At 43.6% G+C, this 25,497-nt stretch overlaps 1 protein-coding gene across 1 annotated transcript in view; it reads left to right on the forward strand.

Annotated features, from left to right (window-relative positions):
* RAPGEF1 (Rap guanine nucleotide exchange factor 1) overlaps positions 1-25,497 on the forward strand; it is a 2,911,094-nt gene that overhangs the window by 1,858,700 nt on the left and 1,026,897 nt on the right. The window contains exons 12-13 of the mRNA XM_044058589.1: positions 9,643-9,903; positions 10,790-10,882. Of these exons, the coding sequence (XP_043914524.1) occupies positions 9,643-9,903; positions 10,790-10,882 (354 nt within the window). The remainder of the gene's footprint in view (positions 1-9,642; positions 9,904-10,789; positions 10,883-25,497) is intronic.

Consider the following 25,497-nt stretch of genomic DNA (forward strand, 5'->3'; position numbering starts at 1 on the left):
CCAGATATGGTCAGAGTTAGTCCAAAATGCCAAAAAATACACTGAACCCATTGCCAACATACTGGCAGACAAGTTCAGTGCAAATCCCCCCCCCCCCTCTCCCCCAAAAGGAGAAATATCTATCCCAGCAGAGTGCAGCCTCCCTGACATCTCAGATGCCCAGGTGAGAGCCGCCCTCTCCAAAGCTAAAAACACAGCATCAATGGGACCAGACGGTGTCCCGGGTTGCATGCTACATGAACTCAAAGAGGAACTAAACCCGCACATAAGGCTGCTGTTTAATCTTAGCCTTACTACAGGATACGTACCCAAAAAATGGCGTACAGCAACAGTGGTCCCACTCCACAAAGGAGGTGCTTCTACGGACCCTGGAAATTACCGCCCCATAAGCTTGACGAGCCTGGTCTGCAAAGCTATGGAGAGGATCATTATGGAACTCATAAACAAAGACATTGGGGACCTACAGACACTGGATCCTACCCAATTTGGCTTTGTCAAGGGCAGATCCTGCCTTTTGAACCTGGTCGACTTTTTTGAAACAGTCACTAAGGCCATTGATGAGGGTAAGGCAGTTCACACAGCCTACCTTGATCTTGCAAAAGCCTTTGACACAATACCCCACTCGGGCATCATAGACAGGCTCACCAGCTTAAATGTAAACCCATATGTCATAAGATGGGTTGCAAACTGGCTCAAGGACAGAACCCACAAGGTCAGAATTGCTGGAGCCATGTCAAACTCTAAGCCATTCACAAGCGGTGTCCCACAGGGCTCGGTCCTGGGACCCCTCTTGTTCGGCATTTATTTTTCCGAGGTGCAAGCAAACATAGGAGGATTGTGGCTGACAAAGTTCGCAGGTGACTGCAAACTGGGTGCCATAATTGATACTCCAGTGGACACAAGCATCCTTCAGAAAGGCCTCATAGAAACGGATAACTGGTGCCAGAGCTATGGCCTTAAACTGAACGCCAAAAAATGTATAGTCATACCCTTTGGGAAAAACAAAGTACCCACAAATTACCACATAGATGGTAATCCATTAAGTACAGAAGAAGTAATCTGGGACCTAGGGACCCAAGTTGACAGTAACCTCTCATTTGACACTCACATTGCCAAGGTGGTTAGGAAGACCTTCTATATTACCCACCTTATCATGAAAGGATTCACATCTAGATCAAGAGAGGTCATTGTGCCCCTATACTCTTCCCTTATCAGGCCCATAATTGAGTACAGTGCCCCATTTGGGATGTACCTTACCCGACACCTGCAACAGTTAGAAAGACCCCAAAAGTACCTCACCAAGAGGATCAAGGGTCTCAAACATATGTCATATGCTGCCCGGCTGAAGAAACTCCAGCTCTATTCAGTCGCATACCGCCTACTCAGAGGCGATCTATGCCTGACGTACAAGGCCATGTCCAATCCAGAATTAATGGACATGCTCCACCTCAGAAAATCCAAATCCACCAGAGCCACGAGAGCGAGAGATTTGAGCCTCAACACAGAAATAAATAGGACGTGCTGGAGGGACAGATTCATAACCCAGAGGCTCCCTACACTCTGGAACAGAATCCCAGTCCATGTTAGGCAGAGCCCCTTACTGACTCTCTTCAAGAGAAATCTTGACGAGTGGATGGGAGATCATAGGTTTACCCCGGGGGCCATCTCTGTGTCACTACTAGACAGGGGCACAGTAAACTAAACCCTAAATGGGCATAGTATTCTCATTCCAAGGGGTGGCAAAAGCCACACACACTCTGGCTAGGCTTATAAATGCCCTAGGGCAGATAGCCTAGTATGAACCTATGAACTATAGAAGGCTTTGTGGCTGTTTTTAGTGTCTGATTGCAATTCTGCCTTCACAGCTGGCTTTGGATGTTTTGATGAGGGCTGTCAACTTTTTGTTGAGGCTAATAAGGGAATTTTTCCAGTCTTGAGACTTCACCTTTTTCTGCAACAGTTTCTTTCTTCTGTTGTAGAGTTTATTAATGGCAGGGGACCACCAGACTGGCTTCCTTTTTTGGAAGAGAGCATCTTGGTTCTGTTTGGTATGGCTAGTTCCATGCATTTACGCACATGTTCGTACAGTGCATTGGTGTATGATTTGGCAGTCATGCATCTATTTTCCATTGACAAGGGTGCCGTGAGGTTAGCCACCTCTGTTTTTAGGAGTCCAAAGTCAGCTTTCGAGAAGTTTTTCATGGTGGATACTTTTGCGGGGGTGTGGATGAGATCTGGATTTCCATGGTGATTAGTTTGTGGTCAGATCTAACCAGGGAGGAATTGACTATTGGTGTAGAGCAATGGTTGCCCATGTTAGTAATAACCAGGTCAAGGATGTTGCTTCCTCTAGTGGGGGTAAGAATGAGCTGGTCCAGGGCACTGGAATTGATGATTTCCAGGAAGCATTTGGCCAGTGCATTGATGCACGAGTAGTTTTCCCAGCTGATGGAGGGAAGTTGAAGTCACCTAGTATGAGAGTGTTGGGTTGGATCTAAATAGTTTCCAGGGTGCTTAGGAATGTGGAGTGAGAGTTTTGGCTCATGGTTGGGGACCTATAGCAGGCTACAACCTGAATTGTCATCTTACCCAATGTTTGTTGTACCTGGAGTATCCCAGATGCGTTATGCTGGGCTACTAGTTTGGAGGTGTGTATATCCTTTACGAATATGGAGACACCACCTTTGCAGCTTTGGTCCATGTTCTGGGGCCGAAAGGTGTGTAATAAGTTATAGCCGGGTAGCGCAGGGGTGCTTTCTGCTGCTTTAAACCAGGTCTCCATTATGGCACAAATATCGATGTTCTCCATTTTAAGGAGTGCTTCGAGCGATGCATCTTGAGATTTAGACTTCTAGCATTGAGCGTCATGACCCTCAGGTTGCTTTTATTTATAGCTGTTATGGTGGTAATTTGGTCTTTGGAACACCACCTAAAAAATACACTATAGGGGTGGCAAGTGCCTTAGCCAGTACCGGGAAACCCAGGGGTGACAGATGCAGACCATTTCTGGCAAAACATCGAGGTCTGTCAGTCATGTCATCCCAATCTGACAGATACTGGATCCCCTTAGAATGACATCAGAAACTTAGGAAGTTATTGAAGTCAGTCATTTTCTGTTTGACCCGCGGTGGTGGTGCTGCGGTAGCATTGTCACCTCACAGTAAGATGCTGTCTGGTTCGATTCTCAGCTAGAGCGTCTTCTGCGTGGAGACATGCATGAATGGGCGTACCTTCGTTGAAGGTTGTGCGTCAGGCCTGGCAAGCCGGTACATAAAAATCAACTGCCAATCATTAGCGGACCATAGTTCCGCTGTGGCGACCCCTAACCGGGAAAAGCCGAAAGACACAAGACTGTGGTATCTTTCTGGGCGATGGTAGGATGCTGCTCAGGCCTAGTGCCATACCTGCCTGGGCCATCCGAGAGCTCCACCATGTCTCCTTTCATGTAGTTCAGGGAGGTGCGTCTCAGGTCATTCACACCCACATGGACAATGACACAGTCATACTTGTGCTTGTTGTGGAGTGACCCAAGTGCTTGTGTTATTTGTCAGATTCTGGCACCTGATAGACAGCTAACTGTTGCCTTCTTGTTCAACCTAGTGAGCGGGACATCAGTGTGCTTCACTGTTGAGTCACCTATGATTTTTGTATTGGGCAAGCTGTTTATCTTTAGTGTAGGTGAGCTATGTGTCTTGTGGTTTGTGCTGTGTTGTGGAGGTCGAGTGCATTTTTGCCTTGGAGGTGTCTGATGTTTGGGTAGATTTCTATTGAGAGCCTCTGCAAAGGTGGGTGTGTGGTTTGTGTTTTTATGTGAGGGCTGTGATGGTGGGTGTTTTGGAGGGCTGTGTTCCATGTGGTATGGTGCAGGTGTTGTGTTGACCTTCTCGTATTGACCAGCTATTCCCATCTTGGCTGGAGAGTGCATGGCTTCCAATTTGGAGATATAGGTGCATCTCTCAGAAGTCTGAGTGTTGTGAGGTAAGAGGAGAGGGTTGTCTGTGTACATGAGGAAGTTTCTACACTGATTCAGAATGCCCAAGTTCACCAGGTTAATGGGAGAGAGCACAGGAAACTGACCTTTAGACATGCCAGGAGGGATGGTCATCATTACTAAGTACTGGAGCTGTTTCCTTATAGGACGTCTAGTGCTGATAGCACTTGTGTGTGCTACAATAATTGCTACAAAAAGCCTGAAGTGCTGGCGAATTAGCTTATTAAAGTGCAAGAGAGAAGAGAAAGTTGAAAGGGATAGAAAAAACTGCCCAAACAGCCAATAATCTACAATTTCATAGCCAGAAACCACTCCTTTTGTGGTAGATAGCCTACCTGGTGCTTACCATTCCCACTGATAAGCTGGAACGCTTCCATCTATCACAGAAGGGTCTGGGGAACTCAGAAACTTACAAAACAGTCCTGGATATAGCAAATCTGTATCTGGACTACTCCAGTAACAGGAAGGGTGGAAAACAAGCTTAGAACTTTTTTTTTCCAGAAAAAAAGTTACCTTTTAGCTGGAATACCTAAAAAAGGGTTTAAAATAGTGTAGCTGAAGCTCTGGATGTCGCAGACCTGTATTTGAGACTATGCTACTTAATTTTAAGGTTAGGAACTCAGTAAGAAAAAAACTCACAGTGAAGCACAGATTAGTCAGTTATAGTCAAAAGAATAACACTTGCAGTATGAAAAAATACAGTTTAACAGCAACAAAATGCAGTAAAATCCAGTTAAACAGTAATGAATTGCAGTAGATAGCAGTGAAATGTAGTTAATCAGTAGATTTCTTTGAAACAATAGCTCACAAATCACAACAGTAACAGACAGCACTAATAAAGCAGCGATTTAGTAGAACACTGTAATCAATTTAGTGAGGCTACCAACAAGCAAGTAATAAATATGGCAAACAGCAAAATGAAGTAGAAATAGGTACAGTTTTTTTTTTAGAAGTAGAAAGTGAAGAGACAGAAAATAATGAGAGAATTCAAGGTTCAGAAGCTAAAGGGGTGGGCTTTGCTAAGTTCTCACTATAAACAGTAGAATGAGCTGATGTAATGTGACAGGGGGAGTGCCCAGTATCCGCTTTATACCAGAGGCGTGCAACTCAAAGCCACCAAGACTTAAGACCACCACAGCTGGGTGGGTGGGTGGGTGGGAAAAAACAGTTGTACAGATTACAGAGATATGTATTAAACAGAAGTGCAGAAGACAATTGAAAATAAACACATCTTTTCCAAATATCACAGCAGGACAGTAGGCCAGTCTCGCTGCAGCTTAGAACAGCTTGAGCAGACAAGTATATCTGATTTAAAACACTGGCTATTAAAGGCAGAGAAACAGAAACCAGCCCAATTATCCAATCAAAAAATCAGTTTTGCAGGAATGCCCTTAGCTAGATTAAACCTGTCTGATTTTCATCTTTTCTTAAGGTATATAGTAATGCTGGAGTGAGGAATTTAGGGTATAGTAGTACAGTGTGGAGGGGAAGGGGGGATTGGACTGATGAAAGAATGAGAAGGGGGATTTGATGAGGGGAAGAGAAGAAAGTAGAGAGAAATGTGATGTTAAAAGCCAGTGAGGATTTGAGAAGTACTTGGAGAAGTTTTATTGTATGCGACACTTTGGGGTAAAAAGATATTGGAAGGAAATCCTCTCCCACTCTTCCTCTGCCTTTCCTTCCTTCACAGCCCATAAATCCCACTTTTCCTGATCTTTTACATGATCATATGACATCTGTCCCTTTAAGTAGAAAAAAAGGAAAGAAATTTCAGGAGAGTTGGACACTGCAGCTTCTTTAATAGGGCTACAAGATATAGCGCCTTTCTGTCTCCAAATTTTAAGGAATTTTTACTGCTGCAAAAATGTAAATGCATCTGGTACATCCTTTCCTAAACGCTCTACTCCGGCAGGGTGTAACATAAGAGGTTCCAAGAGGAGAAGATTATGCAGACTTTTGTTCAGTGATATTCCTAGTGCCAGGAAAAGCAGGGCTGGTTCTTAATCTGTTCTTTCTGTGCAAGTTTTGCAGAGTATGGAAGTTCATTATTTTAACCTTGCAGGCTCTCTTACTTGTCCTGTTTCCGCAGACCCTGATTGTTACACTGGATCTGAAGGATGCATACCTCCACATTCCAGTATTTGGAGACTAAAAGCTCTTTTTCAGATTCAATAGGGGATAATCTCAGAATTGGTTAATTTTCTTGCTCTTTGGTTTAACTATTGCACCCTGAATTTTCATTTAGTTTCAGTAATAGCACACTGCAAAATGAGGGGCATACGCAATGTACCCTTACCTGTATAATTACCTTACCCAGCCCAATTGTCAGGAGGAGATACAGAGAGCATCAACTTACTCTTGGATATGCCTTCATAACTTGGAATTTGCCCTTAATCTCCCCAAATCTCATTTGGAATCCTCCAGTACAGTGGTATTATTGTGGGCCTTTGGATTTGTACAAAAAAAGAAAGTCTTCTTACCCCAGGAAACCGCAGGGCTCCTTTCCCAATTAATCCTAGATGTAGCTTGAAGAGGATATGTGTCAGCAAAATTCAGGGTTCTGGAGAACACACAGTCTGTCATCATTGTGGTCTCCTGTAGCAACACTAAGTGATGAAACTACAGTGGTACCTCAGGAGTGTTTGGCAGCAGGACACAGAGTCCTTGGAACAAGCCTCCTCCCCTCTGCTGTTTTTTGTAACGCAAGCAATATGGTGGAATCTTCTGGTAAAGTTGAATCTGGTTATTCCACGTCCGAGAGATCCCTGATCATAGGTACTTTGGACACATACTGGGGAATATACTCATCCAATCTTAGGTTCATATCACTTGGAACAGCAGATAAATCAAAAGGTGCATTAACATCAAAAGCATGTTAGCAGTGAGTGTAGCCTTGAAAACCTTCACGTCAATACGCTTACAAGTGGTACTACATGTTGTTATGGACATCATTGTAATCATTTGGTACATAAGCTGGAAGAACTCTCTCCTAAACTCTGTAAACCTGCAACATAACAGTAGAAGCAGGGATGACCCTCATGGTTTCCAGCATTCCAACCTAGCAGAATGTCCTGGCAACTCACTTAAGCAGGATAACGGCAGACACTCGTGAATGGACACCTGTCTTTCTTTTTTCTGTATATGAGGGTCTACCAGAAATAGACCACTTTGTTTTTTTGAGCAACAAGAAAATTTATGAAATTCTGCAGAGAGGTTTGGACTGTTGCATTCCAATCCACTTTTAGTCTGTTGATTCAGAAAGTAAAAGAGATAAGGCCAAGAATGATTCTTAGCATTTTAATTGACCAAAGCAGCATGTGTTCACCAGCAGCGGGACAGTAACCCTGCATCAGCATTTACACAACTTGGCCCAGCTCAGGATGGGGGAAGGGAGTTGTATACAATCAAACCTGAAGATTGACAGAAGTCACAATTGTACATGATCAGCACTGAGCCTTACAGCCTGAACACTGGTCTTGACTTGTGTGTGTTTTTCCAAGAGATCATACTGAAGATAATGAGGGAAATTAGGCGGCCTAGTGCTAGGACATCCTATCTACATAGGTGGGAAGAGGGATTCCCTTTGAAGTCAAAGGAGGAATTCGGCCCACAGTATGATGGGAGGCCTTTAAGTCCTCATTAGCTAGCAGGTCTGAAAGTGCTTTTGTTTACTCTTTCACCCTACCTACTTTGGACCTCCCATTAGTCTTATTGTTACTGTTAAGATTCTCAAGGATGCCGTTCTTATGGGACCACCAAGGAAAGTTGTAGCTCTGATTTTTGTATTGAAAATGTTAACACAGGACACCTTTGAACCGGTCGCTACCCATCTCTAATACCTCACAAGGGAAACTGTTTTCGCTTACTCTTAGATTAGTTAGAAGGATATCCGATTTCCAGGCTGTTGTGCCTAGAGAGCCCTATTTGGTGTTCTTCAAGTACAGAGTTAGTTTATGCACCAACCCCCTTCTCCATGCCTCAGGTGGTACAGCACTGACCTGAAAGCAGACTGTTCACTTGCCAGTATTTTCTTCTGCTGCTCTGTTCAAAGAAAGCCTTAGCAAGTCGGGCTTCATTATCTTGAGGCCACAGCTGTTGCTGCTATTTTATTACAGTGATAGATACACAGGCATTTATTGAAGGTTCCACATGGTCCTGTCTATGCATCTTTTCCAACTACTGCAGAATGAGACATTCTGTTCAAAGAGCAGGGCAGAATTCACCATTGCCATCCTGTATGGTTTCCTGAAAACAGCCTGAGAAAATAGCCAACTTCCCAAATAGGTTGGACAGCTTTGGGTATCTTGCCAAAGAGAACATATTGGGGTGTGTAAGGAATTTGCTATAATACATGTTAAGGATCAATACATGTTCGGTAGGGATCACCATTCCAGTAGTTCTTTCCTCCTTCCCCTCTTCTCCAGTCCTGTGTGTATGAGACCTAGAGTGTGGGTACCTGATCACTCCACCACTCACCTGCTTGTTTTGCTCTGCCTTATTGTTGTATCCCAGAGCAATAAGAATTCTTTTGTATGCTTGGGTTTGGATCAGGAAAGGCATGTCATGTGCACGTAAGTGCGTGTAAGGGAGGGGATAGTGGAGCCTTCTTGGACACATGTGAATTGAATGGTTCTTTAGAATGGCACAACCCTCTGATTTTCTGCCTTGCGTTTAGGTCAGTACTCCCTGGGATCTTTGGATAAGATGAAGATGGTGTGGCATAGTTTCTCCTTATACTGTGAGTTTGGCAGTGTTCCAGAGAGAAGGAATCTTCCCAGGAAGAGTGCAAAGCCCTAAAAAGTAGACTACCTGTCAATCTTCCCTATGGCCAAGACCCACGGCTGATAACTCAACAGTGATCCTACTTGACCATTGCATTTATGATAACTTCCTCGCACAGTTGTACTTTCATCTTTGGCCACGTTTTTGGCCTTTTTGCCTCTGTTCCAGAATTCTTTGACTTTGATGGAGGTCAAATAATTACCAAAAACTGCTGAATTGCTCTTAAAAGACAGAAATTACAAAAGTTACAACCGTAATAAACGAAAATATTGCAAGTAGGGTTTTTTTTGTTGCATATGGTTTATTTATTTATTGTAGTAATCTTTCCTGCTATGACTATACTGCAGTTTCACACAAGTATTTCTAGTTATCTTATGCTTGTTTGGACTAATGCATATTGTCTTTATGATGCTAAACAGGAATACATACTGCCTCGATTTGTAGTTCCATAACTTTTAAGAAGCAAGACTGAAAAATAATATTTTAAGAGTTATTTTTTCCTGCTTAACGCAGAGGTTTACAAAAGACACATTTTTTTCCTGAAAGCTGTGTAATTTGTAATGTGAGAGCAAATTTCTGATTTTGCAAAGTTAGATGTAATACTAAGTCAAATTTAATTGGTATGTTCAGTGCATTTGGCTTGGAAAGCCACAGAAGTAAAAAAAACAACATTTTGTGATGTTTTAGGGGCATGACCATTTCAAGGGAAGGGCAAAAAATGCATGCCATGTTTGATAATGTAAAGATCAAAATATTTAACAAGTGTTTTAATATCTTCAGAATGAATGTTTTGGGTTGTAAGTTACTGTTTATTAACCTAACTTGTTGTTCTTTTATCTCCTTATCCTGTGCTTGTTTGCTTTCTACAGTACAAGTCTGTGTTTCGGTCCTATTCCCAGGACTTTGCCCAGCACAATCAAGTCTCCATTCCTCCTTTTATTTCATCTGCCTCCTCCCACTTTCCACCTGTCTGCCAGTCTCGAAGCTCAGATCTAGCAGTGCCCGCCATATCTGACCAGTCAAGCACTGTGGATGTGCCAAGCTGTTCATCTCAGGACAGCTCTAATGGGAGTGCTCCTTTCTGCCTTCCTTCTGAAACTTCTTTAACTGATTCTCTCCAGACCTGTTCGGTGAGAACTTAAAATCCATCTTCTTTTTTCTCTTAGCAAACTTTTCCAAGAAAAAAAAAGTGACTTTTCTGTCCCTACTAGAGTTCCTGTTATGACTTTTTTAAAATTTTGAAGACCGTTACAAAAATGTGGTTTTCTGCACTTGACATGCTTATTTGATAAGTACTGGTTAAATCTGATACAGATGTGAGGTCTTTGGCAACAAAAAGTTAGAAAGTACAAGAAAATATTATACATATGAGTTGTGGTGTAATATTTTGGTTAAAATTCATGTGTGTTTTCCTAATGTGTATTCAGTTATCCCGACAAACACGTGTGAAAGACATTTTCTAATATCCTGTTGTGAGGCCATCTACCTACAACTTAGACAGATCAGTGTGGTTTACTGCTGGCATTCCTGGCCAGTGGGGTGAACAGAAACAGGGTTCACATTAGCTGTGTGCATTCACGTAATCGGTCTATGATGCACATAAACTAAATTGGTTGTGGGAATAGTTATCTGTGGCATTTCTACAGTGAGGGTAGTCTGCATGTTTGTTTACTTAACAGGGTTAATATGCAACAGCCTTGGGCTGTTTTCAGGTTTGCTTAGGGTAATTTTGATCACACTGGCACATAAGTTCATTTACAAAAAAACAGTGGGTGCACCATTACAGAGATGTGCTCTAACAAAGCAGTACACTCCCAAACTGATTACAAAAAAGTACTGTCATCTTTGCATTTATATCGGGAATATTTCATATTAGGATTTCAGTAACATTTGCTCTTCAACCATTTGTTGAGAACATTGAATAAGAAAGATATAGAACCATTGGCTTGCTCTGATTGAGTTATTTATTATGCATGGGGTATCGCTGTGTATTTACTCTCCTCCTGTTTCCTGTAGAGCGAGAATGCTAGCGAGGAAGCTGGTGAGGGTGAATACGTCAATCTGTATTCGTCCAGCCAAACCAACGGAGAACTTTCCCACTCTGAAGGAGTAAGTAACTTGCAGTATACAGCATGCTGATTAAAGCATGGTCTGCTGATGGTGAAAGCACACATTCGCTAACCGCCTTATGGTGTGGTTGTTCTTTGTCTGCTTCATGTTTGCTTACTCCTGACATTCGGCTAATCACCTGTGGAGTTTTTGATGGTGGTAATTTTAACAAGGTGTGACAAATTGCATTTCATGCCTCCTTGCCTTCTGTGGTGAACGCTGGTTGCAGGGGGGGTCATTAATGTCTACTAAAATGCTATTGATGTTGAGCTTGCTTTGGCTGCTTATGTAATTGCTTTGTGGCCTTTGTATAATGTGATGGATAGAACTTCATGAAAACACTGCATTGTGTGCTTAATGCTTGCATATACATTTGATGTATTAAGCTGGGACTGGTTTTCATCATAAAGGAGAAACTAGAAACCTGTGTATCTGTAATACAGACAAAAGCTGTTTTTATTGTATAGCATGCATCACTGAAACGTTATCGTACTGCATAGGTTATTGTTTTGCGTTTCAGTCACAGCATGGTAATTTACCATCGTTTTAACCTGTGTAACTGTAATACAAACAAAAGCTGTTTTTATTGTATAACATGCATCACTGAAACGTTATCATACTGCATAGGTTATTGTTTTGCTTTTCAGTCACAGCATGGTAATTTACCATCATTTTAACCTGTGTAACTGTAATACAGCCAAAAGCTGTTTTTATTGTATAGCATGCATCACTGAAACATCATCATACTGCATAGGTTATTGTTTTGCGTTTCAGTCACAGCATGGTCATTTACCATCATTTTAACCTGTGTAACTGTAATACAGACAAAAGCTGTTTTTATTGTATAGCATGCATCACTGAAACATTATCATACTGCATAGGTTATTGTTTGGCGTTTCAGTCACAGCATGGTAATTTACCATCATTTTAACCTGTGTAACTGTAATACAGACAAACGCTGTTTTTATTGTGTACCATGCATCACTGAAACATCATCATACTGCATAGGTTATTGTTTTGCGTTTCAGTTACAGCATGGTAATTTACCATAATTTTCTTTTCCAAAGGTTACTGCTGTTCATGGGTGCGTGTCTCACACTAAAGCCATTTGTCAGGCGGCATTGTATAGGCGTACATGACTAATAGATGGCCCTTTAAGAGTTAGCATCTAAGTTCCCTTCTATTTCTTCTTTTTTTGAACTGTTTATACTAGGTAGCCTGATTGGTTTAAAGTGAGCCAGCGAGCAGGTTAGAGCTGCGGTGTCAGGAATTGGCGCTGGTGGAGTCTGAACATTTTAGGCACAGGCTCTGCTTCACCAATATCCCTTCAATGAACCACATATGTGGAGTCTGTTAAAATGCATTTATAGAGCACATTTGCAGGTGTCTGGCCCTTCAGTTTTACTACTAAGTTACTTAATTTGTTGGCGAGCCCTCTAGATGTCCTTCCATTTCACTGTTGCAGTGTTTCTTACTAAAGAGATCCCATGCCAATGGTAGCTGTACGTCCGGTCAGTATACTAAAGTCTTTGATTTTTTAGAAGGACTCTGTATGTCACACATATGTTCCCCGCTCACAGCGTAGGGCATAAAGGTTGATGTATGGACATACCTACCTCAGAACTTCTTTGCCCCCAGAATGAACAGCTTCGTTTGTCAGTTTGAACACTCCTTCACTTGTAATGGTTACCAAGCTGTTTTCAGATGAGTGCCTTGTTTCTGTTTTTCTTATCTTCTTTATTTTCTTTTAGTTGCGAGGTTACACTTCATCCAGAAAGGGAAATTGTCAGTGTGGGTGATAGATTCCCCATAAGGACTGTCACAAGCAGTGTTTGTTTTGCTTGGATTCCTCTCACAACAATACATCATGCCAGATTTGTCAAGTGTTTATCCCTCAGACTCTATGTAGTTGTCTCTCCTCCTTGTCTATCTACCTAGAGAACCAACATCTTACGTTGTTGGCTTAGGTTGTGATGGCTGAATTGTCCCTGCCCAAGGATCAGGCATCTGCCAAGAAGAAGACCAGAAAAGTTAGGTTGGCTTCTGCTGCTGTCCCATCTCCCCAGACATCTCTCTTGAGGCTGGTGAAAGCCAGGGGAATCATTTGGTTATTCAGTTGGATTTTTGTGCTGCATCCGCTTTGGAGGCCAACATGGATCTGGCTTCTCGCATGTCCTCTGAGGCTTTGCAGACATCCATCATGGATGTTGAGGCGGAAATGCAGCTGACCATATCCAAGGGACTGAGGGGTGTTGCACAGATTTTTGTTTGGGAGGAGATTCCCACTATGTTGATTGTCGGCCAGGGTCCAAACCTCCTATGATCTTTAGGGCTGACATCCCTTTGAAAAAGAAGCAGAAAACAAAACATATTTCCCTGCTCCTAAGGATCCTCCGCATGGATGGCAGGATTTCACATGGTTGTTTAATGCACTTATGGCCTTGAAGTCCCCCCCCTTGGGGGTTTCACTTCCTGCTCTCCCCTTGGTTACCTGCTGTCCTTAAGCAGCCTAGGGAGCGGGATTCTTCTGATGAGGAACTGGACTCTGGAGAAGAGTCATTGGCTTACTCCTGTCAGATTCCTTCTCCATTAGATGTTCTTAGTGTTTCACTGTTGCAGTTATTACATTTGGGTAATCTGCTGGCAGGTTGCCCTCAGTCGGCCTGATTAACAAAGTCTTGGCTCCTGTGTTCGTTGCTGTCCCTTCTTCCATGACGTCAGGTCATCAGGGGTATAAAACATGCAGCCGATACCATTACATCAGTCTTTCTTGCCGCTCGGTGCCCGAAGCAGAAGCAGTTTGCAAGTGCTAGTTGGCCGACTCCTGAAATTTTCGATTTCGAGTTTCAGATCCGAAGTCTTCAACTAAAAAGCTAAGTACCCCGTTGGGGAAACTTTTTCTTGCTTCTTACCGATGTCAGTAAAAGTTAATAATTGCATTACTTGTGGGAAGCAAATACCTCATAAGGATTTTCATTTGTACTGTATTCCTTGCCTAGGCCCTGACCACAATGTACCTTGCTGTCGGTTTTGTGCTTTATTTAATCAACGCACTATCGAACATCGGTACATTTTTGCATCTAAATATTTTGGCTCACACTCTAATTATCCATAAATGTCATTGGTTAGCAATCTGACTACCGGAATACCTAAAAAATGCAAAGAAAAAGACAGAGGCCAAAACTGCCGACGACTCTTCTAAGCCAGTCGCCAGTTCGCCGGTACTCAGTGAGGTGCGTTCACAGCCCCTGATACCCGCTACTTCTGATTCGCAGGCCTCTACTGAGCCCCTTTTAGAGTCCGGTATGCCGCAAGATGCTTCAATTATGGAACCCATGGATGTCTCTACCTTGGATGGGTCCGGAGCCGCTGTGCAGGCACCGGCTTATGAGGGTGTTTTCAGGCCGACAGATTTGTATATTAGACCGATGCCATCTTCAAAACTAAGGCCAAAATCTCGACCTATGCCTAAAAACATGACGCCTGGGCCACATGTGCAGGCCCCTATGCCTAAAAAACAAATGATCGAAATGGCTGAAGATTTAATTACTCTGATCAGGGGTAGCCAACCCCCACCCCTTCTAAGAGGCCTAGGCAAGACATTGATTATGAATCTTCTGAACAGGATTCTATTTCTTCTGACTCTTCTAATGAACGGGAATTGTCTATACCTACTTATGAGGATTCTGATGCAGAAGATTCCATTCCTTCTGCTTCTCCCCCTGAGGATTTTTTCTTTTGGGGAAACTTTACATACCTTAAGGGAACATTTCCACTGGGAAAGTCAGGATTTCTCTCAATCTAAAAAGAGACTTGGGGATTTTCTTCCTCTTCCCCAGCATAGGCATTTGGCTATACCTCCTGTTCTAGACATTGTTGATGATGTTTTTTCAGAATCTAGTATGGCTCCTGATTCTCTGCCTCCGGCTCCTTGTAAGCCAGACAGATACTACAGGGTTCCTGACTCCCACAAATTCCTTTTCAAAAATCCTGTTGCAGATCCTGAAACCATTTCTCAGGGTCCCAAGGGCATTAAGGCTTCTACTGCTAAAAATCCTACCCCTTCTGATAGAGATTCCAGGGCGCTGGATAGATGGGGTAAGAAGGTTTACACTTCTGCAACTTTGGCAATCAGGGCTTTAAACCTTTCAATTTCATGTGCTTAAATATCAACAGCATATCATGGGATTGCTTTAACAGAAAATTATGTTAATTTCTGACTGTGGAAAACAAAGATTTACAGTATTTATTGCATTCAGCTGCTGAACAAGTTGGAAAACATACTTTGCAATGTGGTTTTCATTCTTTGGAGGCCTCTTGCAGGTCTGCTGTAACTGGGTCTGTGCTAAGAAGGCATGCTTTACTCAGAGCAAAATCTGCTTGATCATGTTAAAGCAAAATTGTTGGATGCTCCTTTACAACAGGACCGCCTCTTTGGTAATAAGGCTGAAGAAGTTTTAAAAAAGATGGAAGATAAAGCTAAGTCTATGCAAACTGTGAAAGAGTTCTTACAAGTGCAATCTCCAAGATTTAGTAGGCACTGACCTACTAAGAACTGGTCCTTTCCAGTTCCTTCGAGAGCCACTCAAGTCAAACCCAGACATTCCAAAGGCTCCAAGTTTCAGTCACAAGGGACTTTCAGAACAAAACAATGGGGTGCCTCCTCTTCCAAATCTGGAAACAACAAGACACCTCCCTATAGTAAGCAGTCTCAATGACTTTTACCAAGCACTTACCAATTAGCCGCCCCTTTGGGGGGAAAACTGGCTCTTCATGCAAGAAACTGGCGACTTATAACCCAGGACAAATGGGTTTTAAATATAGTATCCCAGGGATACAGATTTCATTTCCTCACATTGCCAATTCCAAATGGATGGCCAGACCTGCCCCCAAATCAGTGGGCAGAGGCCCAGAAACAAGTACTTTCCCTTATGAGCATGGGGGCTATTCACCCAGTACTAGAAGAGGAAAAGGGACAAGGTTTCTATTCAAGACTTTTCCTGGTACCCAGAAAAGACCAATCATGGTGTCCAATTCTGGACTTATCTACTCTAAACACCTTTCTGGACATACCAAAATTCAAGATGCTGACTCTTCACCAGTTACTTCCTGGTTGATGACTCTAATTTTAAAAGAGGCTTACTTGCATATACCAGTCAGGGAATCTTGCAGAAGATACCGCCACTTCAAAGCAGGCTACTTGCATTGCCAGTTCTCTGCACTGCCCTTTGACTTATCTACTGTGCCTAGGGTCTTTACAAAGTGCCTGCCTCCAGTATTTGCAGGCAAAGAAATATTCAAATATAGCCATACCTGGATGATTGTCTAATTCAGGCAGAAAACAAGGACACTCTTCTGGCGTTTGTAAAAATTGTTCTAACTTGTCTGGGGTACACTATAAACGAAAAGAAATCACAACTGGTACCCTCTCATAAAATTACATTCCGGGGTTCAAGCTTGAATACAACTGCCCAGATGGCTTTCCTTATGCCAGAGAAGCAAATTCATTTGGTGGCTAACTTCAAAACAGGTGGCCACAAAAACCCTGCTTTCTGCAAGGCAAATACTGCAAGCCTTTGGGGTTGATGGCCTCCTGCATTCTTCTAATTCCATATGTAAGACTGCATATGAGGAAACTTCAGTGGTACTTAAAAAGTCTACGGAGTCAGCATTGTCACAGCCTGGAAACAATGATTCCTATCATACCTTGCCTGCAACTAGAGTTCCTATGGTGGGCAGAGGCCTGCCACTAAAACAAGGGACTGCCATTCACACCACCCCCTGCTGCCCAAACCCTAACTACAGATGCATCAGACTATGCTTGGGGGGCACATCTGGCAGGGAAGTGCATTCAGGGCAAATGGAGCCCAAATCAAATGCACCTTCATATCAATCAAAAAGAAATGCTAGCTGTACAGAATGCACTGCCAGCCTTCAAGGACTACCTTCATCCAGGACAATTAATCATAGACAAACAACACCATGGTTATGTGGTACATAAACAAGCAGGGGGGTACACACTCTTACCCCCTTTGCAGACTAGCCATGGCATTGTTGAACATGGCCTTGACCTATCAAGTGCAACTACAAGCTCAATTCCTGCCAGGAAAGCTGAATACTCTGGCAGATGAACTAAGCAGAAATCTCATGGACCCACATGAATGGAAACTGGAACCACGGATTTTCAACATGTTGACACACAAATGGGGGAGCTCAGACATAGATCTTTTTGCCTCACCCCAGAACTATCAGTTGGACAAATTTTGCACAAGAACTCATCACAAATAAACCTGGAGTGGATGCCCTATCCCTCAGCTGGAAAACCTATCAGTCTATGCCTTCCCCCCTCTGCCTCTGCTCTCCAAAGTTCTACTAAAAGTCAAGCAGGACAAACCAAAAATGATTTTGATTGCTCCAGACTGGCCTCGCCAACACTGGTACCCACTCCTGCGCAATGTGTCACACTTTCCACCTTGGCACCTTCCTCAGACACATTACTTATTGTCTCAGCAGTACAACCAAATTCTACACACTCAGCTCCAAACTTTGAATCTTGGAGCGTGGCTAATCACCTAAATTCAACCTTAGCATCCCTCCGCAAACCTGTGATGGATGTAATTTTGGAGGCGAGAAGGCCTAGCACTAGAAAATCTTATGCTGCCAAATGGAAAAGATTCTGTTCCTGGAATCAATCTCAAGGGATAAGCACAGCAGTGCCCAACATTCCTGATATTTTACAATACTTAACTGAGATGCTTCACAAGGGCCTGTCCTTTTCTTCCATAAAAATCCATGCCTCTGCCATTTCAGCTCATTACAACACAGAACATCCCCTCTTTTCTCATCCTCTACTAAAGCAGTATCTCAGAGGGGCCAAAAACTTAAGACCAACCAGGAGAGCTCCAACCCCTGCCTGGGACCTCAATTTTGTATTGGAAAAGTTCACTCTCCCTCCTTTCGAGCCAGCTGCTACTGCAGACTTAAAATTTCTCTCCTGGAAAACAGCTTTCCTTTTAGCAGTCACTTCAGCTAGAAGGATTTTCGAATTACAGGCACTTATGGCAGTGGAACCTTTCATTATTTTTCAAGCGGACAGGGTATCTCTCAGGACCAATCCATCCTTCATGCCTAAGGTGGTATCCAGTGTGGCCCTTAATCAGACCATTCATTTGCCAACTTTCTTTCCCAATCCACAGAACAAGGGGGGAGCGGATTCTGCATTCATTGGATGTACACAGACAACTTAGATTTTACTTAAACAGGACAAAATCTCAAAGAAAATCTGAACAACTGCTGGTGGCATTTGCTGCAGGGGCAGAGGGAAAGGCTATTTCAAAGCAGACCATTTCCAAATGGATAAGCCATTGTATTAGTTTCTGCTATATGCACCATGTAAAAACTATCCCCCAGAGGATCATATCCCATTCCACCAGAGCTACATCTACTTCTACAGCCTTTCTCAGAGGTGTTCTTACCAGGAGCATTCTAAAAGCTGCTACCTGGAGCTCAGTTCATACGTTCACCAAACATTACCATTTACCACTTTTCTCTAAATCCAGTGCTGGCTTTGCCACTGCTGTCCTGCAGGGCCTTATAGCTGGTCCTAATGCTGTATAATTCCCTCCACCCAACCATAGCTTTGGGAATATACCAAAATGTAATGACTGCAACAGTGAAAAACAAAGAACATAGTACAGTTGTGTATACTTACCATAAATGTAGATGTTCGAGTGTATTCACTGTTGCAGTCCTGGTTACCCTCCCCCCAGCCCCCTATTTTTCACTGGCTTTACCTCTACTTTCTTTCACTATGCTTAAAAGCCCTTTTGGTGTATTTGCTTTTGGGATTGGAGGTATATTTTTTGTGTTTTTAATTTTATTTGCTCCCCATTTGGGGGCACCTGACATGTGGGGCAAGAAAAACTGATGTAATGGCGTCGGCTGCATGTTTTATAACCCTGACGAACTGACGTCATGAAAGAAGGGACAGCAACCGACACAGGACCCAAGACTTTAATCAGGCCGACTGAGGGCAACCTGCCAGCAGATTACCCAAATGTAATGACTGCAACAGTGAATACATTCGAACATCTACATTTATGGTAAGTGTACACAACTGTATTTTCTGAGGAGGAAGACTCCATTAGTCCACATTCTCCCTTTGACGAGCTTTCCTTTGCGGATAGTCTCTCTCATATGATGGAATTTTTTTAAATGGGACTACCCAGGTTTCTGACATCAGAAGAAGTATTGTGAATTCCTCTAGATGGAGCCTTCTAAGCCCTCTGCTGTCCCTCCTGTCCTTGCTTCCTCATTGGACACGTTTTCAGCAGCTTCTCAAGTGCCTGTATCCCAGCCCCTCAAAGCATTGATAGGTTTTATAAGGTGCATGATGATTGTAAGTTTCTTTACAAATGTCCTCCTGCTAACCCCTCTGTTATCTCCATTTCTTCTGACAAACCTTCCAAATTGTTGTCTTCAACTAAATTACTTCCTTCTGACAAAGATGGTAGGGCCTTGGAAAGGCTGGGCAGAAAGGTGTATACTGTTGCTACTTTGGCCTTTTGGGCTCTTAACTACTACATCCATATGGCCAGGTATATTTTAGCTCTTCTCTGTCAGGCTTATCAGGTTATTTCTCACCTTCCTGATTCTGTGGGCAAGGCTTTGTTCCTCTCTTTGTTGAGATCCTCTTCTCAAGTGGCCTGTCATTCAGTTAAATGTGTTATGATGCACCTGATGCTTTTTCTAGAGCTGCTGCCTTTGGTTATGTGTTAAGGTGTTATTCGTGGCTTTGCCTCCAACCTTTGCCTGATGATATTAAGGCTAAATTGATAGATGCTCCTCTTGACAATAAAATTATATTTGCTGTGCATCTGCTGAACTTTAAGTCCCTACAGGAGAAGGGTAAGGCCATGCAGGAATTGAAACATATTTTTGTTTCCACTGTTGCCAGATTTCAGAGGAATTATCCTTCCAAGCCTGCCTTTGTATGTAGACAAGCTCACCCTCATCCCAAAGGTAAAAAGGATTCTAGAAGGGCTCCTCCTGCTAAGTCTGCTCTGACTCCTATTACTCAGAAGCCTTATTTTCCACATAAGCCAGGTTCTGTCTGATTACTTTCTTCCCTCCCTTGCAAGTCAGGTTCCTTTATTTCTCCTCCTTTCCCTGTTTCTTCATAAATGGCTTAGGATCACCCAAGAATTTTGGGTTCTGTCCATCATCTGTCAAGGGTATTTCATGGTGTTAAATCCCTTCCTCCTTTTTTGGGCATTCCTCAACTTCCTCAGGAAATCTGCCCTTTTTTCTGGATGCACTTCAGAGCCATCAAAGCAGTTTCCGTTCCTCTAAGGGGAAAAGGGATTTTATTCCAGAATGTTTCTGGATCTTTCTCAGCTTAACACCTTTCTGAAGGTTCCTTCCTTTTGAATGTTGTCTCTACAGACCCTGTTTTCTCTTCTTCTTCCTTAGGCTTTCCTAGTCTCTCTGGATCTCAAGGATGCCTATCTTCACATCCTTTTTCATCCTCGTTTAGGAAATGTTTGCATTCTTTGTTTTTTCCATGCATTTTCAGTTCTCTGCTTTGCCATTTGACTTCTCTACTGCTCCAATGCTCTTCACTAAATGCCTCATTCCTGTGATTGCTTTTTGCAGGATGAGGGCGGAAAGAAATCTTTTCTTACCTGAACAACCTGCTCATTCAGGCTTCCTTTCCAGAGGCCCTGCATCAGCACCTCAGCTATGCTGTTTGCCTCTTGAAAAGCCTAGATTTTACAGCAAACTTCCAGAAATCATTCCTGCTTCCTTCTCAGGATCGTGTTTTTTTTTTTCCTTGGGTGCAGGCTCCAGACCATTTGCTGGCTTTCCTGCCACCACCCAAGGCTCTGACTCTAATTGCCTATTTTTCAATCCCTTCTTCCTCGGGTCTTAGTTGTGGCCAGGGAGTTTCTAAGGGCTCTGGGTTACATGACTTCCACCATTCCTATCCTTCCTCTAGCCAGGCTTCATATGAGAAAGCTACAGTAGTTCCTAAAGAGAGTATGGCTTCAACATTCTCATCCTTTGGACTTTCTAGATGTTCATCGTGTTTCACTGTTGCAGTCATTACTCTTGAGTTATCCTGCTGGCAGGCTACCCACAGTCGTCCCGAGTTCCAAAGTCTAGGTCCGGCGTCGGTTGCTGTCGCCTCTTCCCTGACGTCAGTGCACCAGGGGTATAAAAGATGCAGCTGACGCCATTTTCTTCAGTCTTTCTTGCCGCGCGGTGCCCGAAGCAAAAGCAGTTCGCAAGTGCCGGTCGGCCGACTCCTGATATTTTCAAAGCTGAATTTCAGAACCGAAGTCTTCATTAAAGCTAAGTACCCCGTTGGGGAAATTTTTTTCTTGCTGCAGACCGATGTCAGAAAAAGTTAACAATTGTATTTCTTGTGGGAAGCAAATATCTCATAAGGATTTTCATTCTTACTGTATTCCTTGCCTAGGCCCTGATCACAACGTTGCTAGCTGTCTGTTTTGTGCTAGATTTAACCAACGCACTATCAAGCGTCAGTTCGATTTTGCTTTTCATTACTTTGGCCGAAGATTTAGGTTCATAGGTTCATACTAGGCTTATCTGCCCTAGGGCATTTATAAGCCTAGCCAGTGTGTTTGGCTTTCGCCACCCATTTTAAATTAATTTTGCTATGCCCTTTTTCGAGGTTAGTATACTGTGCCTTTGTCTGACAGTGACACAGAAGTGATACCCGGGGTAAACATACGATCTCCCATCCACTCATCAGGATTCCTCTTGAAGAGAGTCAATGAGGGACTCTGCCTAACCTGGACTGGGATTTTATTCCAGAGTGAAGGGAGCCTCTGGGTTATGAATCTGTCCCTCCAGCATGTCCTATTTATTTCAGTGCTGAGGTTCAAGTCTCTCGAGCGAGTAGCTCGATGGGATTTGGATTTTCTGAGGTGCAGCATGTCCATTAATTCCGGGTTGGACATGGCTTTATACGTCAGGCACAGATCGCCTCTGAGCAGGCGGTATGCCACTGAGTAGAGCTGGAGTTTCTTTAACCGGGCAGCATATGGCATCTGTTTGAGCCCTATGATCCTCTTGGTGAGGTACTTTTGGGGTCTTTCCAGTTGCTGCAGGTGTCTGGTAAGGTACATCCCAAAAGGGGCATTGTACTCAACCATGGGCCTGATGGATGAGTAAAGAGGCACGATGACCTCCCCTGATCTAGATGTGAATCCCTTCATGATTAGGTGGGCTATATAAAATGTTTTTCTAACCACTTTGGCCACGTGGTTGTCAAATGAGAGATTGCTATCAACTTGGGTCCCCAGGTCCCTAATTACTTCTTCTGTACTTAATGGATTATCACCTATGTGGTAATTTGTGGGCACTTTGTTTTTGCCAAAGGGGATGACTATACACTTTTTGGCGTTTAGCTTGAGGCCATGGCTCTGGCACCAGTTGTCTGTTTCTATGAGGCCCTTTTGGAGGATGCTTGTGTCGGCTGGAGAGTCGATTATGGTGCCCAGTTTGCAGTCATCTGCGAACTTAGTCAGCCACAGTCCTTCCATGTTGGCCTGTACCTCCGAGAAATATATAGCGAACAAGAGTGGTCCAAGGACTGAGCCTTGGGGGATGCCACTTGTAACTGGTTTGGAGTCTGACATGGCTCCAGCAATTCTAACCATGTGGGTTCTGTCCTTGAGCCAGTTTGCAACCCATCTAGTGACATAGGGGTTTATATTTAAGCTGGTGAGCTTATCTATAATGCCCAAGTGGGGTATTGTATCGAAGGCTTTTGCGAGGTCCAGGTAGGCTGTGTGGACCACCTTCCCCTCGTCAATGGCCTTGGTGACTGTTTCAAAGAAATCAACCAGGTTTAAGAGGCAGGATCTGCCCTTAACAAAGCCGAACTGGGTAGGATCCAGTGTCTGTAGGTCCCCAATATCTTTATTTATGAGGTCTATGATGATCCTTTCCATAGCTTTTCAGACCAAGCTAGTCAGGCTTATGGGGCAATAGTTTCCAGGATCCGTTGAGGCACCACCTTTGTGGAGAGGGACCACTGTTGCTGTACGCCACTCTTTGGGTACATATCCTGTAGTAAGGCTGAGATTGAACAGTAGTTTTATGTTTGGGTTTAGCTCTTCTTGGAGTTCATGTAGGACGCAGCCCGGGACACCGTCTGGTCCCATTGATGCTGTGTTTTTTGCTTTGGAGAGGGCAGCTCTTACCTGAGCATCTGAGATGTCAGGGGGGCAGCACTCTGCTGGGATAAATATTTGCCCTTTTGGTGGGGAGGGGGGGGAGAAGTTTATGCTGAACCTGTTAGCTAGGATGTTGGCAATGTCTGTGGGTTTGGTGTATTTTTTGTCATTTTGGACTAATTCTGAGCATATCTGGGAATTCCCACCCAGGTTCCTAACATAACTAAAGAAAGCTCCTTTAATTATATAATGCTGGTGGAACAGCCGACAACCGGAGTTTACAAAAAACACAAGGACAAGGATAGGCATCCGAGGTCCAAAACCGATGAAGTCTCTTCTAGGCCAGTTGCCGGTTCTCAATGAGGCGCTTTCGCAGCCCCTGGCGCCTGCTACCTCAGAGCCACAGGCTGCTACCGACTCCCACGTGGAGCCGACTGGGCCTCTGGATACTCACGGTATTGGACACTCGGAAATCAGTCCCTCAGATGGGTCCAGACCCGCTGAGCAGGCATCGGCTTCTGAGGGTGTCTTCAGACCTACACAACTATATGTTAAGCCATCCTCAGCTTCAAAGACTAAAGCAGCTCTAAAGACAAAGAAACAAGTACAGCATTCTCCTATTCAGACTACCATGTCTAAAAAACAGATGCTCAAAATGGCCGAAGACCTAATTACTTTGATCAGGGGCTCCCATCCCCCTCCTGATAAGAGGCCTAGGCAAGAGACAGAGTATGATTCTTCTGATCAGATATCTATTTCCCCTGATTCCTCTTCTGAACAGGATTTCTCCATGCTTCCCTATGAGGATTCTGATGCTGAAGGATCCATTCCTTCAGCCTCTCCTCCTGAGGACTATTCCTTCGGGGAAACACTGCATACTATGAGGGAGCATTTCCTCTTGGAGAGCCAAGATTATTCTGAGTCTAAGAAAAGGCTCATAGACTTCCTGCTTCTTCCTCAGCATAGACCCCTTGCCATTCCTCCTGTTTTAGACATTGTAGATGATGTATTTTCAGAGTCCGGACTATCCCCTGACTCTTTACCCCCTGCACCTGCTAAGTCAGACAGATACTACAGGGTCCCGGATTCTCATAAATTCCTATATAAAAACCCCGCTGCTAACCCAGAAACTATATCTCAGGGTCCCAAGGGGATTAAGGCTTCCACTGCAAAAAACCCTGTCCCCTCTGATAGGGATTCTAGGGCTCTAGACAGATGGAGGAAAAAAAGTATACACTTCTGCCACCCTGGCTGTAAGGGCTTTAATTTGTCAATTTCATATACTTAAATATCAGCAATATTTAATGTCACTACTTAAACAGAAAATGTTGTCAAATACTTAATGTTCAGAGAACAAGGAATTGCAGGATTTATTGCATGCAACTGAACAAGTGGGAAAGCATACTTTGCAATGTGGTTATGATTCACTGGAGGCCTCTTGCAGGGCCGCTGTTACAAGTTCTGTTATTAAAAGGCATGCTTGGTTAAAGGAACAAAATCTGCCTGATCATGTTAAAGCAAAATTATTAGATGCACCATTACAGCATGATACTTTGCTTGGTACTAAAGCAGAAGAGGTGTTGAAAAAAATGGAGGATAAAGCAAAATCCATGCAGACAGTCAAGGATTTCTTACAGGTACAGCCACCCAGGTTTAGCAGGAACTGGCCTTCTAAAAATTGGTCCTTTCCAGTCTCAGACAGACCACAAAGAGGCAGATACAGGCGTCCCAGAGGCAGATCTCAGCCCCAAGGCTCATACAGGCCTAAACAATGGGGGTGCTCCTACCTCCAAAAGCGGAGAAGACAAATCACAGCCTTACAGGAAACAGTCCCAATGACTTTCCTCTACCAGTTCCAAGCAGTTTCCTTTTGACGGCCCCCTTAGGGGGAAAGCTAGCACTTTTTTCATCAAATTGGCAAATGGGTACCCAAGACAAATGGGTTCTGAACATAGTGTCCCAAGGCTACAGGTTCCACTTTCACACCCTGCCAAGGTCAAAGGGCATGCCAGACCTGCCACACAATCAATGAGCAGAGGAACAAAAACAAATTACAGCCCTCATGGACATGATGGCCATTCAGCAAGTACCACAACAAGAGCAGGGGCAAGGTTTTTACTCCAGACTTTTTCTAGTACCCAGGAAGGACAAAACCTGGAGACCAATTCTGGACCTATACTAAGTACTTTTCTGGAAGTTCCAAAATTCAAGATGTTGACTCTTCAGCAGCTACTGCCCATGCTTGGCAAGAGGGCTTGGCTAGTAACTTTGGACCTAAAAGAGGCATACCTGCATGTCCCAATCAGACAATCTTGCAGAAGATACCTCAGATTCCTAGCTGGCTCAATGCATTACCAATTCTCTGCACTGCCCTTTGGCTTATCTACTGCGCCCAGGGTCTTTACAAAA

The sequence above is a fragment of the Protopterus annectens genome, chromosome 16.part0 (assembly GCF_019279795.1).
Source record: "Protopterus annectens isolate FY-2018-M chromosome 16.part0, PAN1.0, whole genome shotgun sequence".
Lineage (NCBI taxonomy): Eukaryota > Metazoa > Chordata > Ceratodontiformes > Protopteridae > Protopterus > Protopterus annectens.